The sequence below is a fragment of the Marmota flaviventris genome, chromosome 4 (genome assembly GCF_047511675.1).
Source record: "Marmota flaviventris isolate mMarFla1 chromosome 4, mMarFla1.hap1, whole genome shotgun sequence".
In the NCBI taxonomy this organism is placed as follows: Eukaryota; Metazoa; Chordata; class Mammalia; order Rodentia; family Sciuridae; genus Marmota; species Marmota flaviventris.
Window position 1 is genome coordinate 25,978,625 of NC_092501.1, and position 25,424 is coordinate 26,004,048.

At 38.1% G+C, this 25,424-nt stretch overlaps 1 protein-coding gene across 2 annotated transcripts in view; it reads left to right on the forward strand.

The window, feature by feature from the left end:
- Armh3 (armadillo like helical domain containing 3) overlaps window positions 1–25,424 on the forward strand; it is a 184,564-nt gene that overhangs the window by 56,446 nt on the left and 102,694 nt on the right. For both annotated transcript variants that reach the window (XM_027930424.2, XM_027930423.2), the window contains exons 17-20: window positions 1,708–1,773; window positions 2,771–2,840; window positions 4,406–4,466; window positions 11,801–11,889. In XM_027930424.2, coding sequence (XP_027786225.1) covers window positions 1,708–1,773; window positions 2,771–2,840; window positions 4,406–4,466; window positions 11,801–11,889 — 286 coding nt within the window. The remainder of the gene's footprint in view (window positions 1–1,707; window positions 1,774–2,770; window positions 2,841–4,405; window positions 4,467–11,800; window positions 11,890–25,424) is intronic.

The window sequence follows — 25,424 nt, forward strand, 5'->3', positions numbered from 1 at the left end:
TTTTTTTTTTGGTATCGGGGATTGAACCCAGGGGTACTTTAACCACTGAGCCACATCCCGAGCCCTTTTTTATACTTTATTTAGAGACAGGATTTTGCTCAGTTGCTTAGGACCTCACCAAGTTGCTGAAGCTAACTTTGAACTCAGCCTCCCGAGTTGCTGGGATTACAGGTGTACATTACCATGCCCAGCATCTTTTTACACTTTATTCTCTGTATCAGGCATATGGTAGAGGTTCAACCAGCATTTACTAGATGCATTAATAATGAATTGTGATATGGTAACTGCTATAGTTGAGAACTAGAAGATTCTGGATTTTTTTTTTTAAAGGAATTTTAAACAAGGGAGTTATAACTCTTTAGAAAGAATAATCTTGTCTCTTTGAAGCTACTCTTTTTGGGTCTTTTGCATTTAGCAATATAAAAGAGGAGTTTGGATTTCCTGGGGACAAAGGAGTAGAGAAAATATACAGGGTGGGGAGTGATTGCAGTTTGGTGAAGAACAAGACTGAGGGGAAAAAAAGGAAGAGGTGCTTATGGTTTGTGAAGAGGCACTTTGGATTGGATTAATTAGGCTCTAATTCATCGTGGATCTTAGTGACATACAGCTGTGGCAGAACCTGAGTCAGTTTAGAGCTAAATTTATAGCTTCAACCTCTCCCCTTCATTATTCCTTACTCTTTTCTCTCTTAAGAAAAATAGTCAAGGTGGTCCACATGGAATAGCAATCTCTCATAGTTTCCTTATTTATGTTCTCTGTGGGAAGATGACCTCCTTTCACAAGGCTACGGAAAGCTGGTTATAGAAGTGCTGCTTATTAGCAGTGGGCCTGGTGTAATTGCTTTTCAAAAATCTTTCGAAGAAAATCTTTAAAGAAGTTGTTTTTAACAAGTTGCAACAGTTCCCAGTAATTGGAGTCTGTAAGCATGTCAGATCTTCAGAAGAGGTGTTGGGAAAAGGCCAAGGATGTTTATTGCCAATCCTTGGTGAGAAGTTTTTGATTTTCAATCAGTCTTCAGCAAAGCCAGAGGTAGAAAGGTCTTACCTGCTTCCACACTGCCTGTGTAGCACTTTTCTCCTGCTATGCTGAGCTCATTCCTAGTAGAGCACAGACCTTTCTGCTTATTCCTAGAGTCTCATGAGGAGCCTGTGCATGCATCCTGCAGCCCCTAAGAAAACCTTCAAGCTGTCACAAACAGCTGACTCCTTGGGCATATGGGAAGGAAAAGGGAATAGGAAAACAGTTTCTTCTTAGTATTTGCCTTAAGTATTTGGGTCTTAATTTTTATTGTTTTAATTTTTTAAGAGATTTTTTTTACCAGTTAAAAATATACTGGGGAAAAAAAGATATAAAATCTCATGACTCAAATAGGGTTTGATGTAAAGGCTCTAGTGGGCTGATCCCATTAGCTTTCCAACTGATTTGTGAAAATAGATTTTGTTTTTTTTTCTTTTTGTATTGGGAATTGAACCCAGGAATGCTCTACCACTGAGTAACACCCATGTTCTCCCCTCCCTCTGCCATTTTTTTTGAGACAGTGTTTTGTTAAATTGTCCAGATTGTCCTTGAACTTGCACTTCTCTTTCTGCCTCACCATGTCTGGCCAAAGTTGTTCTTTAAATCTAGGGATTTGTAGAAGGTGTGATAGATTATACTGAATTTCTTAAATATAGCTCTTACTCCTTACTTTTTCTTGATTTTTATCAGGATCAGTATGCCAATGCATTTTTGCATGATGACAATATGAATTTTCGAGTGAATTTACATAGAATGGTAGGTGTTACTTTTGCTTCTTATTTTCTCAGAGAATATTTTTTGTTGGCATGAAATTAATTCTACTAGAACAAAAAAGGATGGGAAATTGTACCAAAAGATTCTTGCATGACTGCTGTTCAGTAGACTCATTATCTTTGGGACATTTGTGCATCAGAGAACTGTTTCTTGCTCAAGAGAGGATAGAAAGAGCCATAACCATAAGAGACACTGCATTGTTATCAGAATGTGTCAGTAACGTTCCAGTTTCAACCAAGTGATGGGTCTCAGCCTATGTTTTCAAAATGTAATGTGATCTTAGATTGGCCAAGACTAGGTGCTCAATGATTTTATTCATCTGAAAGATGGGACAAATAGAATATGGAAGATCAGGAACTATCCTCAAGCTGTAGGTATGTTTAAAAAATATTGCTTTGAGGTTTAGATTTGAAACTTTTGTTTTTCCGTTTGGTACCATTGTTGCATCTATAACCACCACCATCACCTCCTCTTCTTTGCTTAATTATTATTATTATTTAAATTATTTTTTAGTTGTAGATGGACACAATACCTTTATTTATTTGTTATTTTTATGTGGTGCTGAGGATCAAACCCAGTGAGATACATACATGTGAGACGAGCACTGTAGCTACAGCCCCAGCCCTGATTTTTTTTTTATCAAAGAAAATTACAAGTGTACCTCTTTTGATGTTAATAATACTGTTCATGTGGTATCAATAGAATAAAAGTAAAAACAGCAACTTTTCTATTTAGTGTGCATCAGTGCCCTTTAGGACTGTTGCCTTGCTGTGAATTGTATTTTTGTCACCCACTTTTGCTGGTAACTGAGAAGCATTTACAAGTCTTCCCTGTTCCCACCTCCACCATAGAAAAAGAAAAAGAAAAGGTAGCATCTCTGCAGAAATGATTTTATTTGCATTAGAAACATATGTGATAAGACATTGGATATCAGTTCATTTGTCTGCTAATTTCCTTTTTTCTTTTTGTGTGTGTGAAGCCTATGAGACACAGGAAGAAGGCAGCAGACAAGAACCTTCCCTGCCGTCCTTTAGTATGCGCGGTACTAGGTGAGTGAGTATCATTAAAATTGGCATTTTTTTTTAAGGCAATGATAGATTTTCATGAATAAGATCCTGGTTGATATGTTTCTTCTTCAGAGAAGTTATTAGTTATGTTTCTTCACTGGCCTAAGAAATCATGTTTATTGTGTGATTGATAGCAATCCTAGTGAATAGAGTATTCAATAAAGGGTGCTGTTGTTCAAAGAAAGCCTTTTCCAGGGAAACAAATGACTATGTCTAAACTTTATACTTGATTTAAGTTTATAAATTATCTTACTCTTGATCAAGATTTCGAAATTCTTCCCTTTTTTTCATGGTCCACATTGATGTGTCAGGTGGTCAGGAGTCTTGAAGTTCAAAGTTCAGGCAAATACAAAACTTCCCCTAAGTAAATGAGGCTGAGAAGGGGTTGACAGAGCTGACAGGTAATTTTATCTGCCTAGAATCCTGTATTTTCCTTAAGGGAATTAGCAGAACTCTCTCTCTCTCTCTGTGTGTGTGTGTGTGTGTGTGTGAGAGAGAGAGAGAGAGAGAGAGAGAGAGAGATACTGGAGATTGTACCCAGGAGTGCTGTACTACTTAGCATCCCTCAGCCCTTTTCATTTTTTATTTTGAGGCAGGGTCTCCCTGAATTGCCCAGTGTTTTGATTCTGTTGCCTCAGCCTCCTGAGTAACTGGAATTACTGGCATATGCCACCATACTTAGCAATAGACCTTTTTTTTTTTGTACCGGGGATTGAACTCAGGGGTGCTCAACCACTGAGGCATATACCCAGCCCCCTTTTTATATTTTATTTAGAGAGAGGGTCCCGCTAAGTTGCTTAGGACCTGTATAAGTTGCTGAGGCTGGCTTTGAACTTGAGATCCTCTTACCTCAGCCTCGTAGCAGTAGAACTCTTTCAAAATCTTGATTTTAGAAACTGTTGTTAAGACTATGTAATAAGCATTATATAATAAACTTTTGTTGAACCAGAGCTTCACAGATTATTTCAGTTGATATCTATCAAACAATGTGATAATGAGATGGGATAGACATAGTTTTAGAACTGAGACTGGTTACACAGTGTGATCTATAATTTCTTCTTCTGCTTGCCTTATTACTCTAGTCTCTAGTATGACTTCCCTCTTGCATTGTATTAGTGCCATTGGTTTCCTCATTCTGGAGTAATGATATAAATTTCATCTGTACAATGAAATTTTCTGTGTATTTGAATTTATTCAGGGAGTAGGAAAGTGAACTTTCTTTTTTTTTTTTTTGTGGTGCCAGGGGTTGAACCCAGGGTCTTGTGCATGGGAGGCAAGCACTCTCAACTGAGCTGTATCCCCAGACAAGAAAGTAAACTATTTTTGTTGTTGTTGTTGTTAATTTACAAGTGGCAGATGGTGAACAGTGTTGCAAAAAGTGTCTTATACAAAATAAATTTAGGCATATGTGATTGCAGATGTGGGTAGAGGATGCCATTCAGCATGAATTCAAGGTGTACGGTACTCAGAAACTTTTTTTGCCCCAAGTCAGAGGCAAAGAATGCATTTATTCTAATTGATCTAGTTTTTCTCCTTTCCCCTTTTAGACTTGATGGTAGAGTTTATTGTAACACACATGATGAAGGAGTTTCCTATGGATCTCTATGTGTAAGTACCATGATTTATTTAATAAGTGCACATCTATTTTAAAGAATCAAGTGTTGGGAAATTTATGGTTATGTATATTTTACTTAAGAAAAACAAATTTAGGGCTGGGGCTGGGGCTCAGTGGTAGAGCACTTGCCTAACACATGTGAGGCACTGGGTTCAATCCTCAGCACCACATAAAAATAAATAAATAAAGTTAAAAAAAAGAATTCTGTTTAAAAAAAAGGAAGAAAAACAAATTTATATGTGAATTGTTAGGGAACATTTTATATATCTTTTCAGAGGGCGAAAAAGTACAAACCACAGTTAGGATTCTGCACATATCTTCATAATCACTTTTAGGCACGTTGTATAGGGACCTGGCCTGATGCCTTAAAGAAGTGAACATAGGGTGCTGTTATAATCTAAAGATATGTAATACCAGCTGATGATTTAGTTGTCTCAGGGCTTTAACATTAAAGTAGTCAGTGGTAAATAGAACTAAGATAGGAATAAGTCAAGGGAGGGTTTCTGGTTCATTCTTAGCCTACATTGTCCTGCCTCTCTAGCTAGAATCTTACTACTTAGGCTTGTCTGGGAGAGTCCTGATCTGATTGTCTATCACATTTCTTTACAATGAGGACAGCTGGATGGAGGCAATTGAAAATCATCATAGTTTAATAAAGTTAAAGTCTTTAAGTTTTTTCTGTCCTTTGCTACTTCTACATTCTTCTTTATGATATGTCACATTGTATCTCCAAATATGTGTATTTTTTTTCTTCTTTCTAAACCATCTTAGTTGAGTCTGACAATGGGGTTGGAACCTCTGGTTTGGGGAGGAAAGAGAGCAATTTGGTGCATAGTAAGTTTTTTTTATCTTTTTTTATTTGGTACTAGGGATTGAACCCAGGGACACTCTACCACTGAGCTGTATTCCTTTTACCCACATTATTTTTTTATTTAGGAACAGTATTATTTAGTTGCTGAGGCTGGCCTGGAACTTTCTATCTTCCTGTTTCAGCCTGTCAAGTCACTGGGATTACAGGCAAACACCACCACACATGGCTCTTAAGTTCTGTGTACTTATTCCTGTGCCAGGTCTAGGATGTAGAGAGAGAGAGAGAAATCTCTTGATAGAGCAGATCTCCATTTTTTTAGATTGCATGTAGACTGTATAGTCTTGTTTTACTAGTTTTAGAGTAATGATATAAGTTTTACTTTTAGATAAGTATTTTGCATTTTGCATTTTTTTCCACGTGTTTTGGGTGTTTAAAAGTAAGTCTGGGGCTGGGGTTGTAGCTCAGTGGTAGAGTACTTGCTTACCACATGTGAGGCACTGGGTTTGATTCTTAATACCACATAAAAATAAATAAAGAATTGTGTCCATCTACGACTTAAAAAGAAGAAGAAGAAGTAGTAGTAGTAGTAGTAAGTCTGGTCCTTAATTTCAATTCAAAGACCAAGGAAGCTTTTATTTATTTATTTTATAACATTTACCGGAAGAACTTACTGCTTATTTAGATGAACCTTAGTTTCTTAAGGAGTAGCTTTATTTTTGCTGTAAACTTTATTCCTCTTTTGATTATCTTTTTTTTCCTTCCTTTTTATTTTGGGGATTGAAAATAGGGGCACTTTACCACTGAGCTACATCCCCAGCCCATTTGATTTTTTTATTTTGAGATAGGGTCTCACTAAGTTGCTGAGGCTGACCTTGAACTTTTGATCATTTTGCCTTAGCCTCCCAAGTTGCTATGATTATGTTTGTGTAGCTATGCCTGGAGATTAGCTTATGTTCTAGTTTTATGATATGCTATTTACTTTGTAGGTTAGATCACTATAGCTCCAGTTTTCTCATTGTACAAGTAGGAAACTGTGGCTCAGGAGATTAGGTGTTTTTCCCAGGGGTCTTCTGTTAGTAAGCACCATTGCCTGAACTTGAACCAAATTTTCTTGGGCTGTTACCATTCCTTCCAAGAGTATTAGTTAGCTATTGCTGTGTAACAGACTATCCTAAAAACCTAGTGGTTTAAAACAAATGTTCACTGTCTTACTGTTTCAGTGGTTTAGCAATCCAGAAGTTTAGATAGAGAGGCTTGGCACAGAGTCTTTTAAAGTGTTTGAATCAAAGTGTTAGCTGGGGCTATAGTCATCTGAGGTTTTTCTGGTCTGGAGAAACTGCTTTCAAGCTCACTTAATGGTTATTGGCAGGCCTCAGTTCTTCACCACCTGGAACCTCTCTATTGGGTTTTTCAATATGGTAGCTGGCTTTCTTCAAAGCAAGTAATCTAAGAGAGAAAGAAAAGGAGTGTGAGAGCCCAAGATGGAAAGCCAAAGTATCTTTTCTAATTTACTCCTACATGACATATCATTTCTTTGAGTCATATGGACCAACTCTGATACATTTGGGAAGGGACTCTACGAGTGTGCTATGGTTTGAATGTGTCTCCCTAAGGTCATATGTTGGAAACTTAATCCCCAGTGCAACAGTGTAGGGAGGTGGGTCCTAATGAGAAGTGTTTAGGTCATGAGGCTCCCCCCTATATGAATGGATTAATGCTGATTATAAAAGGGCTTGAAAGTGAATTCATTCACTTTTTCTCTCTGTCCCCTTCTCTTTGTCTCTTTCTGTTCCTCCTCCTCTCTTGTTCTTTCATGTATATTTCTGTATGTGCATTCATCTCTGTGTGTGTATGCTCTTGCCTTTTCATCTTTCACAATAGAATGATGAAGGTCCTTTGCATATGTTGGCATCTTGATATCAGACTTCACAACTTCTATAACTGTGAGAAATAAATTTATTTCTTTATAAATTATCCTGTGATATTCTATGTGGCAACACAAAACATACTGAGACAATGGATGCAAATATCAGAAGGTCAGGATTGTTGGGGGACATCTTTAAGGCTGGTACCATAGTTGCACAGCTAGTAAATTGTATAACCAAGATTCATACTCATTTCTCTCTAACCTTGGAGGCTGACTCTTAAGCACTTTTGGGATAAACAACAAAGGAAAGATTTGTATAGAGTGGCTGTGCTGATGGGCCATCAGAGAAGATATCAGAGACGATTGCATTTGACCTGAGTCATGAAGAAACACTAGAGTTTTTTGTGTGCAGTGAGGGAAGGACATACCAAATAGGAACAGCATGAGCATGTTCAGGGGCTTAGAAGCTTAACAGTGTGTATGTTTGGAGAATAGAAAGTGATTCTGGCTGATAAGAGTGTAGTGTGCATGGAGGAAGGGTAACAGTAGAAAGAAATTTGCCTGAGATAGGGAACAGTTGAAGGTAAGGATGACATGACAGGATTGTATGTTGAGTACTGTAGAGATATAGGTAACTGTCTACCCAACCCTCACATTTCTAGCCAGTGAACCTGTACTAAATGTCCTGTACTCCAGCCTCTGCCCCTTAGTTCCTGACTTCACCTTCAAAAGTTTTTGTATTACCTTGCTTTCTTAGGTGGTTTTTCCACCTGTTTTCTAATGGGATATCCTGAGGTTAGGGAAGATGGAGAAGATAATGAGGCATCAAATTGACAGAGGCTAGGCAAAAGGTCCCACCTTCAGGTTGAATTTATTTTCTTCATTATACCATGGGCTTGTTTCCAGATATTCCTTCCCCTACTTCCAACTTCCTTTCCAGTTTTTGGAATTTGGAGTATCAAGTCCTTTTTAGGTGAACTTCTCTGCTCCTAGCTAGGCATCAGGCCAGGTTGCTGATTTCACTTCTCATTATGCACAGCTTCTCAGCAGCATACAGTAGAATGATAAATTTAAAGCAAAAATAAATGTCTACCATTTCAAATAAGTTTATAATCCTCCTGGTGAAATATGAAGAAATATGGAGTATGGAAAGACTTAATACTTAGAGCCAGAATCTGGGTCAGAAGTGAATCAATTTTATATCAGTATATGAATGCTGTAGGTAAAGTAATGATGAGGGAAGGTGCTTATACAAAAGAAAGAAAGAAGGAAATAAAGTCTTGCCTGGAGCAGTAAGAGGTAAAAAAACCTAGCCAATTAATTTCCAATCCTGACTGTACTCCTTGATTGTTATTGCTACCTCAGGATTTGGGAGTGAGAAATAGCCTTTAGGGAGAATAAACTCTTCTTTTTTTAGAGAGAGGGCAATACATATTATACAATATACAATACATATTATGCATATTATACAATATGTATAATTATGTATGATATATGTATATTATACAATACAATACATATTACACAATACATGTTATACATATTATACAATACATATTTTGACATAGGGTCTGGCTAAGTTGTTGAGGCTGGTCTTGAATTTGCTATCCTCCTGCCTCAGCCTACCCAGTTGCTGAGGTTATAAGCATGCACCTCTGCACTTGTCTAGCCTCTTTTTTTTTTTTTTAAGAGAGAGAGAGAATATGAATTTATTAATATTTATTTTTCAGTTTTTGGCGGACACAACATCTTTGTTTCTATGTGGTGCTGAGGATCGAAACTGGGCCGCACACATGCCAGGCTAGCGTGCTACCGCTTGAGCCACATCCCCAGCCCAAGCATTCTTAAAGTTACTCTTATGTGGACAACTTAGACTCTTTTTAAGTCAGATATTCCCAAAAGAGAGGAATATTTTTCAGTAGGTCCTAGAAGAAGATTTCAGGAGAAAGTGGGACTACCTGCTATGTATTTTTAAGGACATAACAATTATTAAAATTTTCATTCCAAGCTGGGGTTGCAGTTCAGTGGTAGAGACCTTGCCTAGCATAGGTGAGGCACTGGGTTCAATCTTTGGAACCACATAAAAAACAAATAAACAAAAAATAAATGTTAAGTTCATTAAAATATTTTTTTTATTCTGCTTGGCAAATAGTTTAAGTTACTGAGACCAAAAGGCTAATGATGGCATCATTTGGGAAACTGGTGACAGGAACAGAGTTTAGGAATAGTGTTGGATTGGCTGTGAATGAAAGTGGTGGATATAGGTTAGCACCTCATTGCTGCTCTGGAGTGGCTTAGTGATGTCAGATGGCATTATCAACAGGAGCCAAGGTATAGGATGTCTAGATTCTTGCTATGTGAGAAGACCTGGCACTCAGGGATGTACTGTGCATGGGTCATCATGTGTGGGCAGCATTTAGCCACCCTTAGCGGCTGCAACAAAGTTATAGCACTGGGGACCCAATAATGGTCAGTTTCATGGGGAAATTGATAGAAAAGTTTGTAGAATACTGAGCAAATCATAGCTCAAATAACGGCATCATTTAGCCAATGATGACTGCATCAAACAGGAGATGGCAGCCCAATTTCTAAAAATCAACAAACGATTTGGTAACCAATTTCCCTTGGATCGTGAATTATTATGAATTGTTATAAATGTCATGTCCCATATTGTTTGCCTCTTTTTTTCCCCCTGTACTGGGGATTGAACCTAGTACCTCATGAATAGACAAGGGCTGTATCACTGAGCTAAATTCCCAGCCTTTTTTATTAATTAATTTAAAAAAATTATTTTGAGATAGGTTCTTGCTAAATTTTGCAAGGGCGGATCTCAAACTTGTGATCCTCCTGCCCTACTTTCCCAGTAGCTGGGATTCTAGGCATTCACCACCATACCTGACTTATTGTTTGCCACTGATTGATTGATTGTACTGGGGATTGAGCCTAGGGTCCTTTACCACTAAACTTCATTCTCAATCTCTTTTTACTTTTTACTATGAGACAGGATCTCGCTAAATTGCCCAGGCTGGCCTTGAACTTATAAGCCTCCTGCTTTACAAAATGTGCCACCTCACCCAGCTGTTTACCTTTTACTTTTTTTTGTTGTTGTCGTTCTTTTTAGTTATACATGACAGTAGAGTCAGTTCTGACATATTTATACAAACTTGCCTTTTACTTTTTTTTAATATTTATATTTTTAGTTGTAGTTGGACACAATATCTTTATTTTATTCATTCATTTATGTGGTGCTGAGGATCGAACCCAGGGTCTCACACGTGCAAGGCGAGCGCTCTACCACTGAGCCACAACTCCAGCCCACATTTTACTTTTAATTGTTAAAGTTTTTTTTTTTTTTTTTAATCAGAGAAAAGGTTGTATTTTTAGGAAGTAAGGGCTATCAGTATTTTCCTTTCTAATTTTATCTGTAGCTTTTAAGCTTTTTTTTTTTAAATTAGTTACTTCTATTTTAAAATATATTGGTACATTATAATCTTTGAATATAAAGCTTCAGAATTATCAAAGATGAAAAAGATATTTTTACCAGGTATCTAATTCTTAAAAATTTCATTTGTCTTATTCTTAACTTATTAATTGCTTACAATTTTGAAATACTCTCAAAAGAATATATTATTTGGTTGTGAATAACTTTGAATATTCAAAAGAACTTTTGTGATGATAGAAAGTTCTTAGCATGGCACTGTAGTCCCAGATACTTGGCAGGCTGAGGTAGGAGAATTACTTGAGCCCAGGAGTTGAAGTTCAGCCTGGGCAACATAGGAAGATTCTACCTCAAAGAAAAATAGAAAAGTTCTATATATATCTGTGCTGTCCAGTGTTGTAGCCATTAGCCACAGGTGGCTGTTGAAAACTTGTTTTGTGGTTAATACAACTGAAGAAATGAATATTCAACTTTACTCTTAATGTAAGTAAAATTTAAGTTAATTATAACTGTAATTTAAATTTTATTTAAAATATTTAAAATAAAATATTTAATTAGATCTATAGACTCTAATTTTTTGTTTTTGCATTCTGTGTCTCTGTGTCTGCCACTTTCAATAGAGTAATGATGATATATTCTTCTTCCCTTTTCTTTCTGGAATGATGCTCAATTGAAAAGTATTGGTGGTGCCTGAGGAGTCACTTGGGACTGTTGACATCTAAGTGGTTGAAGCCCCCTTTTCCCATTGATAAGGGAAATGGGTTGCACAAGCATTTCGTGTGTGTGTGTGTGTGTGTGTGTGTGTGTGTGTGTGAGAGAGAGAGAGAGAGAGAGAGAGAGAGAGAACGCAAGCAAGAATGAGAGAGATTAAGATTGAGATTTATTTACCAGAAGAGTTGAACGTGTATGTTCTTTTCTTTTGCATGTGTACTTATTCATATCCAGTGTCTTTAGTGGCCCTAGCAAAGTTGCTCCACTAGAGAGATGGTGTCTGTTGGGCTGGGGTTGTGGCTCAGAGGTAGAGCGCTCCCCTAGCATGCAGGAGGCACTGGGTTCGATCCTCAGCACCACATAAAATAAAATAAAGATATTGTGTCCACCTATAATTAAAAAAATAAATATTTTTTTTAAAAAGAGAAAGAAATAGTGTCTGTGGTGAATTGCACTGTATTCTCAGGTTTATCTCAGTTTTTTTCTTTCTTGATTCCAGACGCTGCATTCAGGTAGTACATAAACTGCTTTGTTACCAGAAGAAGTGTCGAGTTCGCCTTCATTACACCTGGCGGGAACTCTGGTCAGGTAACCTTCCCTTGATTTCATCCTCTTTTCCTATGCGTTTTATGAGTACTTGGACTGGGCTTAAGGCACATTTTTTTTATTAATAACATTGTAGTTTATTTAGGATGCTTCTATTTTCATTTATCCTTTTTGTCATTTTTATTTTTCAAATCCAGGTCTAAGCATGTCACATATTTATTCCACACTTTCTCTCCTCTTCCTTCTCCTTCTTCTTTTTTTTTTTTTTTTTTTTTGGGTCAGCTGGTAAAAACCATTGAATATTTCCTGAATTCCAATGATTCTTCCTTTGTGTAAGAAAGGAGGAGTCAGTGTAAACTTGGATTCTTACTCTCTTCCATTTGGTAGCAGCATATGGACTATAGGGAATCTTCTGTGTGTTTCCTCAAGATGAGTAATCTCAAGAGAAATGTCATAGGAAGAGGGGGTGGGGATGGGGGTGGAGAGATGGGGGGAATCCTGTTCTTTTTGTTACATCTGGCATTATTACTGTTTACAGACAGTGTCGATTTTACCACTCCCCCTGTGCCAGAGACAAAACAGCAAATTACAGTGTTTACTTTTGTATTTATATCCATTTGGTAGCCCAGTAAAGTCACTGCCATCTCTGCAGGCGGGAAGTGGCTCTTCTCTAAGGGTGCAATTAATGCTGGCTTGCCACCCTTTCTTTTGTGTGATTAAATTGGAGGTTTCAGAAAAGCAGAGAAGACATGTTCTCTGAAGTAGTCACTTGCTGATAGTCCTGTGGCTTTTGTGACCTAATGGTACAATAGACGTCTTTAGATGATAGTAGTGATGAATGGTTGCCCCACCCATGGGGGAGTTTCTCTGTATTCTAAGCAGAAGAGGGCATGTTAATGTCAGAGGCTTTATAAGAAACAGGCCAGTAACCCAGCCCCCTTCCCTGGAATTCATCTCATTTGTTGTGACACATGCTTTCCTCCCAATCCAATTTGGCTATCTAAATTTAGTCTTCCATAATGGGAAATAGAGATTTTTAATTAATGGATTAGCAAAGTTTTGCAGTTATTGCCTATGGTGGTGAAGAGGGGGAGAGGAGCAGGAGAATCATACTAATTGTCAGTCGTGTCCTTTTGGTGTTTTAGGAGGGAGAAGTAAGATTGTGTGAGAGTTTGAGATTGAGATGTCAGAAGTACTGAAGAGCTATCAAGAGAGATTGAAAAGACTTAAGTTAGTAGAGTTTCTTAGCAGTATTTCTTCTTCTTCTTCTTTTTTCTTTTTTTGGTATCCGGAATGAACTCAGGGGACTCGATCTCTAAAACCACATCCCAGCCCTAATGTTTTTTAAATATTTATTTTTTAGTTGTAGTTGGAAACAATACCTTTATTTATTTATTTATTTTTGGTGGTGCTGAGGATTGAACCCAGTGCCTCGCACATGCTGAGCCACAACACCCGCCCCTCCCTAAGCCCTATTTTATATTTTATTTAGAAACAGGTTTCACTGAGTTGCTTAATGCCTCACTGTTGCTGAGGCTGGCTTTGAACTCTCAATCCTCCTGCTTCCGCCTGCTGAGCTGCTAGGATTATAGGTGTGTCCCATTGCACCTGGCCAGTATTTCTTTTTGATATAAAGGGCTCCTATTGTTGCCTGTAGATAATAATATGATTGGCTCTAAAAGTCTAGAATGAAAGAGAAAGCACACAAATGATCCAAATCTGTGTATTTGGTATAGTCATAGGACTTAAAGCAAATGTAAATAGTTTATATCTGTAACTGAGATGAAGTTATACATTGTAGTATGCAACAGTTGGTGGAAGTAATTATTTCTGCTTGCTGCTTCTGAGTCCCTCTGGTTTTATTTTCTCTTTTTTCCTATTTTCTTTCCTTTCTGTTCTGACTATCCTAACTCTGATCCCTGTGATCTCTCTGACATTTCTCCCATCCTCATTGTCCTCTTTCTCATTGTCCTATTCCATACTATTCCATATTGCCCTCTATATTGCCCTGTTCTGTCCCCCTGAAGTTCCCAAGGCTTCCTGTTATTCTCCAACTTCCATCTTATATTCCCTGTCCCCTTGATAAATTGAAGTTTTTATCATTGTGAACCATATTTCCTTTCCTTTACGCTATGGTCTTCATACATTTTACTTTGTATAAGTGTCATAAACTCCAGAGTGCATTACTATCATTTTTGCTGAAACTAATTATTATCTGTTATTATTTATTTATTTGATACTGGGGATTGAACGTAGGGCCTTGGACATGCTAGGTAAGCACTCTATCACTGAGCTACAATCCCAGCCCTCTTTATTTTGAGATAGGGTCTTGCTAGGTTGTCAAGGGTGGCCTCAAACTTGTGATCCTCTTGCCTCAGTTTCCTGAGTAACTGATATTAAAGGCATATGACAGCTAGATGAATATCCCTTTCTTTTTCTTTTCTTTTTTTTGATAACAGGGGTTAAACCCAATGAGCCATATCTCTAGTCCATTTTTTATTTTTTAATTTTGAGACAGGGTCTTGCTAAGATGCTTAGGGCCTCACTAGGTTGCTGAAACTGGCTTTGAATTTGTGATCCTCCTGCCTCAGCCTCTTAATCTTCTGGGATTACAGGTGTATGCCACTGTGCCTGGCCAGATGATTATTTTTAAAAGAGATTTAAAAATATCTTTTATGGGGCTGGAGTTGTGGCTCAGTGGTAGAGCACTTGCCTAGCATGTGTGAGGCACTGGGTTCGATTCTCAGCACCGCATATAAATAAATAAAATAAAGGTCCATTGACAACTAAAAAAATATTTTAAAAATATCTTTTATATTTATTTATTTATTTTTCAGTTGTAGGTGAGCACAATACCTTTATTTTTATGTGGTGCTGAGAATGGAACCCAGTTCCATCCTCATGCATGCTAGGCGAATGCTCTACCACTGAGCCACAACCTCAGCCCCTATATTTATCTTTTCTGACTCTTAGCATTTTGCCATTTTGGCTAGTAACTTGTGAAGATGACCATCCTTTATCCTGTGCTGGTTGGTTGACTTGTCTTGGACAACTTCCCTCATGTTCAGGGCTGTTTGTAATCATGTGCTATCTTAGAACTAATTAGTTTGCATTCTAAGGCCTTTGAAGGGTTGATGGGATGTGTATATGAATGTCATTAGTGAGGCCTCGGTGACTGCTTGTTCCTAAGGCATAGATACTTGAATTAGAGTTCTCTGCCCAAAGAGGTTAGCTCCTTTTCCTATATAAACAGAATGAGCCATCCTGGAATCTTGATTCTCTGTATTCATAGAGGAATGTACAGTGAGATAAAGAGCAGCAGGTGTTAATGAAAGCTGCAAAGTACAACATTGTATCCACTTCAATCAGAGCCCAAAGTAATGTATAATGTTGCATTCAGTGAATACAAGTGTGGCTATGGTGGATCCACCCACTGCTTGGCTGGAACTACCCCTCTTATGTTGGAATACCCATGTTTTACTCTTTCTTTGCCTTCTAGGCTTTTGGGTTTGAGGGAGGTATGTGAAATTCATCATGGAAAATATGCTCATGTGGGTATATGCTTGCCCATACATGTGCTGCAAACTATAACTGAATTTTATTTATAAATAAAACAGTAGCCATGTGTTAGATTGGAAACATAGGAGCCCTTTGATGTCTAGGATACAATCAGCCAGTATCCAGATGCCTTTTTTTTTTATTTGGAATTGGACATTTAGTGTCAGTATACTTCAAGTGCTGGTGTATATTCCATTGTTATTTGATTACAGTTGTTCTTCATTATTAGAAAAGATAGCCAGAGTTTCCCCAGGTTCCCATAATGAATTCCCAGGAGTGGTCTGTGGATGAGGAGGAAGTAGCTGTATTAATTGGAGATTCAATCTTGCTTGATGTGTTTTTCCTACTATTTTACAAATACAAAGCCCTGACCTACTCCTTACTGCCTCCTGTCTATTTATATGATGCTTGTCACCATAGTATCCGAGTATGTAGGGAAATACCCATAACAGAACCCAGTAGTATGGTTGTTGTCATGTTTCTGATGAGCTTGATTTCATCACTTTTGATAGGACAAATCATCAAACTTAGTTTTATTTGAGTTGTTGTGAAAGGGAGGGGTACATAATCCGTTTTTTCTTTGTCACTTTATAAATTTATCCACAGATTCATGGGATTGCTTTCAACCAAGTAAAAATGGAAACTTTGATGAGTTCTAAGCCATTAGCCAAAGAATGAGCAGAATATTTAGAGAAGCCTGTAACTGTTGGAAAGGGAACTACTTGAACAGAGCCTCATGGGTTTATATTATTTTACTTCCACTAGAGGCAGAAGGGATATTGGAGAGGCAGCCTGCATTTAAATAGTATGACTTTCAAGGCTTGAAAACATGGATTGATTTGTGTGTGTTCATGTATCTAGGTGGGAGGGGCGGTTAGTGGGGAGCGAACCCAGGGGTACTCTGCCACTAAACTACATCTCTAGTGCTTTTTTAAAAACTTCTATTTCAAGATAGAGTTTCACTAAATTGCTGATGCTGACCTTGAATTTGAGATCCTCCTCTAAACCTTGAGTGCTGGGATTATAGGCATGCACCATCATGCCCAGCACATGGTTTGATTTAAAAGTGGATTTATACTGACATTTTTTACTTGACATTTATCTGTGGATCACAGTCGTTCTTTCACTCTGTCATATCCCTAAGTGGTAAGTCATTATTTTTACCTGTTTGTTGGGGGAGTAGAGATATAGAAGGGTTAAATGACTTGCTGAGGATCATGAACCCAGACACTCAACAGTCATGATTAGCACTTAGAGTTTTTGACTCCTCTGCTCAGATGCAGATCACTAGGCAACATTTGCCTCCCTGCCGGAAGAAAGGTCCCTAAAGCCCCTAAAACAATCTGTTCAGCTTCACTGTGCAGAATAGCATCCAAAGCATTCTCAGCTTTGTGAAAAATAGAGGAATTGTACATGGTTTGACCTTTTAGAAACCTACTGGGAAAAATGGAAAATCCAGAGAGTGTCACAGCTTTCTGGATCCAGCTGGCTCTCCCATCACTGGCAGAAGCCTGTGTCTTCATGGTTAGGTACACTTCGAGACTGGGAATTGAGAGCCTTTCATTGGAAGCTTGTTATACTGCAAGCATTATATAGGATTGAAATTTTTCAAGAGAAAGCCTGACTTGAGCCATGAATTTATCTGGCAATTCTTGTATAGGTGTAGTTTTGTCAATTTGGCAGCCCCTCTTCATTTTGAGAAACTATCCTTTGATTATCTATTTTTTTTAGTTTAGTTTCTTTTTTACTTTGTTCTTGTGGCACTGTGGATTGAACTCAGGGATGTTCTATCACTAAGCCAAATCCACAGCCCCTCCACTCCTGCTTTTTAAAAAAATTTTGAGACAGATCTCAGTAAATTGCCCAGCTGGTCTTAAACTTGTGATCTTCCTGCCTCAGCCATTCACTGGGATTACAGGCGTGCACCACCGCACCCAGCTAGTTTAGTTTCTTTTTTTAAACTTTTAATTTTGATGTAATTATAGACTTAACAGGAAGTTGCAAAAATAGTAGTAGACAAAAATAGTAATAGAGTTTCATATACCCTTCACCCAGCTTTCTCCAAGGGTAATATCTTATATAACCACAATATTGCTTCTTTTAGTTTAGAAAAGGATATCTAGGTGGGAAAGAACAGAGCAGTAAAATGCTGGATAGGGTAGATGGGAAAAGGAATTTTGGCAGCTGCTGTTACTATCTTGTTTTTAAAATTGCTTTTCAAATTATTATTTCTTATTCCCTAAATTTTCTGATTTAGGGAAGTATGTTACAAGATATAGATTAGACTTGATGAATTTGATTAAGATTACATTAATAAGATTAAGATTAGTTAGCTTCTATGTGCAGAAAAACAAAGACTGTTTTCTGCTGTGGTTAATCAATTCTTCTGAAAGTTAGAATGTTCTATTATAGGAGCTTTTCTGTAATTTAGTTATGAAAGATTTTGTATGGCAGTATAGAAAGCCCAAAGACTGAAAAAGAATGCCACGAAGTTTTTTTCCCCTTCAGATCACTGCATTTGGCAAATCCAAAATTTATACTATTCTAACTCTTTCATTCTCTCAGAAACCTGGCAGAGGCAAAAGATAAGAATCTCAAACAGCTTTAGCCTTTAGAGGGAGAAGAAGATTCCCACATAAAAGCTCCTAAAAGTGAAAAATTGCTCTTTGTTCTTTTCTCTGCACATGAAGTCACTTCCTTTCCACAGAAGTGTCAACTTTCATAGGCCCATCAGCCTCTTGTCAGGTAAAAGGGGTGAGGGAAGGAGTAGCCATGCTTTCTTTGCTTTGCCTATACTAGGGACAAATAGTTTGGTTTGAGACGGTATCATCCTTCCCTGAGTCTCTAGTGAACAAACAGGTTTGTTATTGGTCTTTTTTCAGTTTGACAGAAAGTAAAGTTCTCAGTTCATATGGTTGATGTAGACATGGTCACATTGATCACTAGATTTCTTTTTTTCTGTTGATTCAATCCAGGGGTGCTTTATCACTGAGCCACATCCCCAGCCCCCTGCCCTTTTTTTTTTTTTTTTGGTACAGGGGATTGAACTCAGGGGCACTTGATCACTGAGCCACATCCCTAGCCCTATTTTGTATTTTTATTTAGAGACAGGGTCTCACTGAGTTGCTTAGCCTCTCTCTGTTGCTGAGGCTGGCTTTGAACTTGCAATCCTCCTATCTCAGCCTCCTGAGCCACTGGGATTATGGGCATTGCCATGGTGCCCAGCTCCCAGCCCTTTTCGTTTTTTTTTTTTTGTTTGTTTGTTTGGTAGTTGTACATGGACAGCATGCCTTTATTTTATTTGTTAATTTTTATATGGTGCTGAAGGTCAAACCCAGTGCCTCACATGTGCAAGGCAAGCACTCTGCCACTGAGCTAAAGCCCTAGCCCTTACGTGTTGTTTTGAGACAGGGTCTCGCTAAGTGCTAAATTGCTGAGGCTGGCTTTGAACTCATGATCATCCTGCCCAGCCTCCCAAGCTGCTGGGATTACAGGTATGTACCACCTTGCCCAACGACCATTAGATTTCTTAAAGGGTGATTTTTGCCTGGGTCCTGTGGGGCACACCTGCAATCCTGGTGACTCAGAATTCTAGGCAGGAGGATTGCAAGTTTGAGACTGGCCTAGGCTTACTTTAGTGAGACCCTGCCTTAAAATAAAAAATAAAAAGGGTTGGGGGTGTAGTATATAGGTAGAGTGCCCTGAGTTTAATACGCAGCATCAGAAGGTGAGGAAAGGGAAGTGATTGGCTTTTACTCATTTGGACAATGTTGAAAAAAATAAGCAGGTGGTATAGGGCCTTAGAAGAAGGCAGTGACTGCTGAGCATGTTTAGTTACAGACAGCAGCACAAGGATCCTATATTTCCAAACTATAGATCTGAGAATTTTCATGTAAAAGCTCATTTTCATGCTAAAGAAAAGGATGGGTAATAAAAAAAAAGAGGATCATTTTGTCCTTAAGTAAATGGGGAAAGGGAAATGATTGAGAACATTAACTTTTCTTTTAGTAGAAACACATCAACAGCAAGGAAAATGGTAAGGGAATAACCTGCCTTCTACTCAAAGAAAGGATTTATTCTATTTTTTTGGTTCATTTAGAGGGGTATGAGACCATTAGTCAGTGTAGACTGTTGACATACTGACTTGTCTGCTCTGTTCACCTAGAGAAGCTCAGAATATATAACCAAAGCCATTTCATTTTCTTGTTTGATTCATTGGCTTCTGTGTAAGTGAGGTGCTTAGGTTTGCAACCAGAAAGATGTTTGTATTCTGAGAAGCCACATAGTGTATTTTTAAATGATTCTCCTGGCAGGTATTGGCTTCTGAGTCCTTTCTGTACCACTCTGCTGGTTGACTATAAGCTGCTGATTGCTGGCATTGTCCCTGGGTAATTGATGGTTTTGTCCGGAGATTCTGGAATTGGCTGGAATTTATAGTGCCTCTGGGGTTTTGGTGGCATTACCTTAATATACTTGTACTATTTCCAGCTTGTCCTTTGAGTTCCTTGACTTCTCTCTCCTATGCAAGTGAGATGCTAATACTTCTCTTCTATCAGTCACTGTAAAGTTATCCATCTCCCCTAATGAGCAGGTTTTGATTTGGGTTCTGTGGCACCTCATTCCAGCTTCATGCTAGGCCACAAAATAGGATCTGGCTGAGTCTTGCATTTGCTTTCTCTTTCTCATCACAGTATATAAAAACTACTTAAACAAACAGATCTCTTTGACCTTTCTGCCTCCTTCCTGTTTTTTTTTTTTTAATATTGTTTTAGTTGTTCATAGACCTTTATTTTTATTTATTTATACATGGTGCTGAGAATCAAACCCAGTGCCTCCCTCAAACCAGGCAAGTGTACTACCACTGAGCCCCAGCCCAGCCCCTCCTTCCTGTTTTTAATTTTATTTAAATGTAATTCATTTGATTTTGTAATTAAGCCTCCCCTCTGCTCTCTGAGGCAGGCACCTCCCCTCTGCTCTCTGAGGCAGGCACCTCCCCTCTGCTCTCTGAGGCAGGCACCTGAGTTACCACTTAATTGCATCTTCCTGTGGTTGGCTTGTTCTTCCCTGCACCTGGTTTACCTCGAGGTGGAGGGTACGTGTTTAGTCCTGGAGAAGTTCCCATATCCATTATTCATTCTACTCCTACATGGTAACACACTTTGTTGCTACCTTCTTTCCCTCCTCCTCAATTCAAAGCAGGATAGAAAAAAATGGGGGAATTCCTTATTTTGTAGGATATCTTAATGCTAGGAACAGCTCAACAAACAAGATTCTTTGTGGGATGAGGGGAGCCTGTATAAGGTGGCAGGACTCCTGAGGCTGATGATACTGAATGAACTCTTTTGTTTTGAGATGGGGCTTCACTGTGTTGCCTAGGTGGTCTTGAATTTCTGAGCGTAAGTGATCCTTCTGCTTCAGCTGTAGGGTAGCTGAGACTACAGGCATGCTCCATTGTACCCAGCTTGAATTCTTTCTATTTGAAAATTAGATTGACTGCTTCTGGGGATTCACTTGGGACTTAAGGAACCATCAAGGTACTTTGTCCTGGCTCAGCTTCCCAGAACCTAGACACTACATACGATATCCTTTATACCACTTGCATTTGCTTGCAGAAAAGTCTGGATTTCTACACAATGCTGTCATACTATTTCTTTATTTTTATTTTGGTACTAGGGATTGAACCCAGGGGTGCTTAACCACTGAGCAACATCCCCATACCTTTTGATTTTTTATTTTGAGACAGAGTCTTTCTCAGTTGCTTAAGGCCTTGCTAAGTTGTTGAGTTTGGCCTTAAACTTGGCAATCCTTCTGCCTCAGCCTCACTGGGATTATAATTGCCTCTAGAACAGAGTCAAAATAGGCAGCAGTTGTAGTCACTTTGCAGTACTTGACAAAAAATTCAGAAACTAAGATTTCATAGGGCCTGGTAGAGAAGACTTTCCATGAAGAAATGAGTGTATATGAACTATAGTGATGCAGCCACATCAATGTTTATAGCAGCTCAATTCACAATAGCTAAACTATGGAACCAACCTAGGTGACTTTCAACAGATGAATGGATGAAGAAAATGTGGTACATATACATAATGGAATATTACTCAGTCTTAAAGAAGAATGAAATTATGGCATTTGCCAGTAAATGAGTGGAGCTGGAGAATATCATGCTAAGCAAAATAAGCCAATCCCAAAAAACCAAAGGTTGAATGTTTTCTCTGATATGCAGATGCAAAATTACAATGGGGGTGACTAGGGAAGAATTGAGGTAATTTGGGTTAGACAGAGGGGAGTAAAGGGAGGGGAGAGGGTATGGGGGTAGGAAAGATAATAGAATGAATTGGACATTATTACCCTATATGCATATGTGATTACACGACCAGTGTAACTCTATACCATGTACAGAAGAATGAGAAGTTATACTCCATTTATGTGTCAAAATGCATTCTACTATCATGTGTAAATAATTAGAACAAATACAAAATGAGTACTTATGAAACACTTCCTTCCTACAACTTTATCATATTTAATGGCTAATATAATAATTGAAATATTTTACTGCAAAAGCTTCTCTATTTTTCACTCAGTTCAGGATAAGAATATTTGGAGTCAGTTATATGGGACCTCATTCAGTAGATGAGAACAGCAAGGATTAAGAGTCAATCCCAGGCTGGGGTTGTGGCTCAGTGGTAGAGTGCTTGCCTAGCATTTGTGAGGCACTGGGTTCCATTCTCAGCACTGCATATAAATAAATTAATAAAATAAAGGTTCATCAACATTTAAAAAAATATTAAAAACAAAAAGGAGTCAATCTGGAGGATTTTATAGGGTATCATTGGTATTTAGAACATTGTTATCTTTGATTGTGAGCTTGGATTATTATTCTGAATACTAATAATATTGCCTTGCCAGGGTTCATTTGAGTTGCATTCTTGCCCAAGAGTCCATGGGCTCTCTTTGATTGAATATATTATCAATAAGGAAGTACTTTGTTTGGACTTATCCTCAGTACAGTGAACCATGATGTATCAGCCAGCCAATATACAGAGGTTATATAAAGTTGGGTTAAAATTTTTGTGGGACTTAAGATAGTGTTGTTAGAAAGCAAAACATTGACTTTAAAAAAAATTACCAAAATAAAAATACTATAAAAATTTCCAGTGTAGCTGCATTTAACCATACAATTCAGTGACATTTAATACATTTACATTGTTGTGCAACACTACCAACTTCTATTTTCAGGACTTTTTCATCATCCCAAACTGAAACTCTATCCACTAAATACTAATGCTCCATTGTTTTCTTCCCCTACCCCCTGGTAACACCATTCTACTCTCTGTCTCTATGAATTTAACTATTCTCAATACTTCTTATAAGTGGACCTGTACGATATTCATCCTCTTGAGACTGGCTTATTTTACTCATCACATCTTTAAGATTCATCCATATTGTAGCTTATTGTCAGAATTTCCTTACTTTTTAAAGGCTGAATAATATTCTGTTATATATAATATAAATACCCTATTTTGTTTATCCATTCATCTATTGATGGACACTTAGGTTATTTTTGGCTATGGTGAATAATGCTGTTATAAATACAGGTATACAGAATGTCTGTCTGAGTCCTTGCATTCTACTTCATGTATTTTGAGAGTGTGCAGGTTAAAGTATTGCAGACCAGTGGAGTGAAATCCTGAGACACTTAGGGAAGAGATGGATGCAGAGCTCATAGGATTTTTCCCTTGGCCACTTTTATATGCAAGGGACTGATTGGTGGAATTCTGAACAAATGATGGTTTTGTGATAGCAAAGTAAGTATTGGCCCTAGATAGCTAACTCACCCTTTCCCAACAACAACAACAACAACAAAAAAATTAATTGAAGTTTAAGTGGAACCAGTACAATTTCACAGACCTCAGTAGAAGAAGTCAACCTCAGTGTGTTGCCTTTAATGTGATTTAACACCAGCCTTTCTTTCTTTATTTGGTACCAGGGATTGAACCCAGGGGCGCCTAACCCACTGAGCCACATACTCAACCCTTTTTTATATTTTATTTAAAGACAGAGGCTGATTACATTGCTTAGGGCCTTGCTAAGTTGCTGAGTCTGACTTTGAACTCGCCATCCTCCTGCCTCTACTCCCCAAGCTGTTAGACTCTTATTTAACCTTTCTGAATTCCAGTTTGCTCATCTTTAAAATGGGAATGATAATATCTACTTCATCAGATAGTTAGAAGGTTCAGTGACAATAGTGTACTTCAAGTGCTTTATATAATGTCCAGCTCCCAGGAGGTACCTAATAAATGTTACCTTTCTTATCATTTATAACCATATTTCTTACTTTGAAGAGATGAATGCACTTTAAAGCAGGTGATTTTTTTTTTGTAGTTGTACATTATTTAATTTGTTTCATTTTTATGTGGTGCTAAGGATCAAACCCAGTGCCTCACACATGCTAGGTATAAGCACTCTGTGCCTGTGAGTTTATGGAGCCCTAAAGCAAGTGATTTTAAGTGTCTGTCTTTAAAGTAGGCAGTAGAAGACAGTAGAAAGGAAGAAGTTTTGAGATATTCTTTGTGGACTTCTGGAAGTTATTAACCCTGGTTGTTGCTCTGGGAGGAAATAATGCATTCCTATAGGATTGATCTGTCTGGCATTGGTATTTGGAGACAGTCCACTCCCGAGGCTATGGAATATGGGGCCTATGGACATTGTCTCTTAGAGCTTGGATGATCTTATCTTTTTTTTTTTAGTTTTTGTTGGACTTTATTTTATTTATTTTTACATGGTGCTGAGGATCGAACCCAGTGCCTCATGCATGCTAGGCGAGCACACTACCACTGAGCCACAACCCCAGCCCCGGATGATCTTATCCATAATGAGATTCAATAAGCTCATTCTTATCCAAAAGAATGTTTTCCATAAGTTATGCCATTCTTTTTTGAGGAGTTATCACCCATTGCTCACCCATTGAACCAAATTGTTTACCCAGTATTGAGTTCCTGTAACATAAAGTCCTCCTTTGAAAAGAGTCAGGCCTTTGGTGGAGAAGAGGTTTCACCCCCTTAGCTACTGCTTCCTTTGATTTATTTATTTTATGCATTTTGGAGATTGAACCCAGAGCCTTGTGCTTGCTAGGCAAGTCCTACCACTGAGCTATATCCCTAGCCTCCTGATTTTTTAAAAAAACTATTACTTAATAGTGAGAAACATGATAAACAAAGGGTTAAGAGAGAGAATGAAAGTACATCTTGTACCTCATATCTTCATAATGGCTACAACATGTACTGTACTTGATAGCAAATTCTTACAGACATTTGACTAACAATACTATGTTTATACAACTAACACCTTATCTTTTATAGTTATCTTAACTCTTGCCTCTGTGTACTGCTACTTCTGTGACTATCCTTGGAACAGTTTGGCTGGTCATGTGCCCACATGGCATTAAGTGGACAAACTGATCAAGGGCAGTTTTATAAAAATGTGTCTGTGTGGAGGAGGGTGAGCTAGGAGCAAACCAGCATGAGTTTTGTGTTGCTTGTGTGTTGGCACCACTGAGAGCCTGAGTGTCAGTTCTCTGCTGTCCTTGAAACTGTCCCTGACACGAGGGCATATTCTTCTTTGACCTGCTGTCTAAGCCTTGTGCAAAGCTCTGTATAATAGCTTATGAATAAACCTGGTTAGGAATTGCTGAAATGCATTTTGTTTTCTTTTGTTTCTGATTTTGCATAAAAAAGAGGGAATCAGGCTCCCTGTAAAGCCCATATCCAATCACATTCTGGGTGCATCATATAAGTTTGAAGATGGCAACCCTGAGTTTGCAAATTAAGACTAGTTTTAGTTGGTAATTATGTGCTTAAACAAAAGATAGACAAAGAAGGGGAAAGAGATGTGTGAGAGGGGAGATGTACAGATGAGACAGGGCTCATAAGATAAGAATGAGAGGGCCTGCTGAAGTGGCTCCTGCTGAGCTAAGCTACTAGGTGTCCTCCAGTGTTGACAGTAGTAGGAAGGTAATAAAC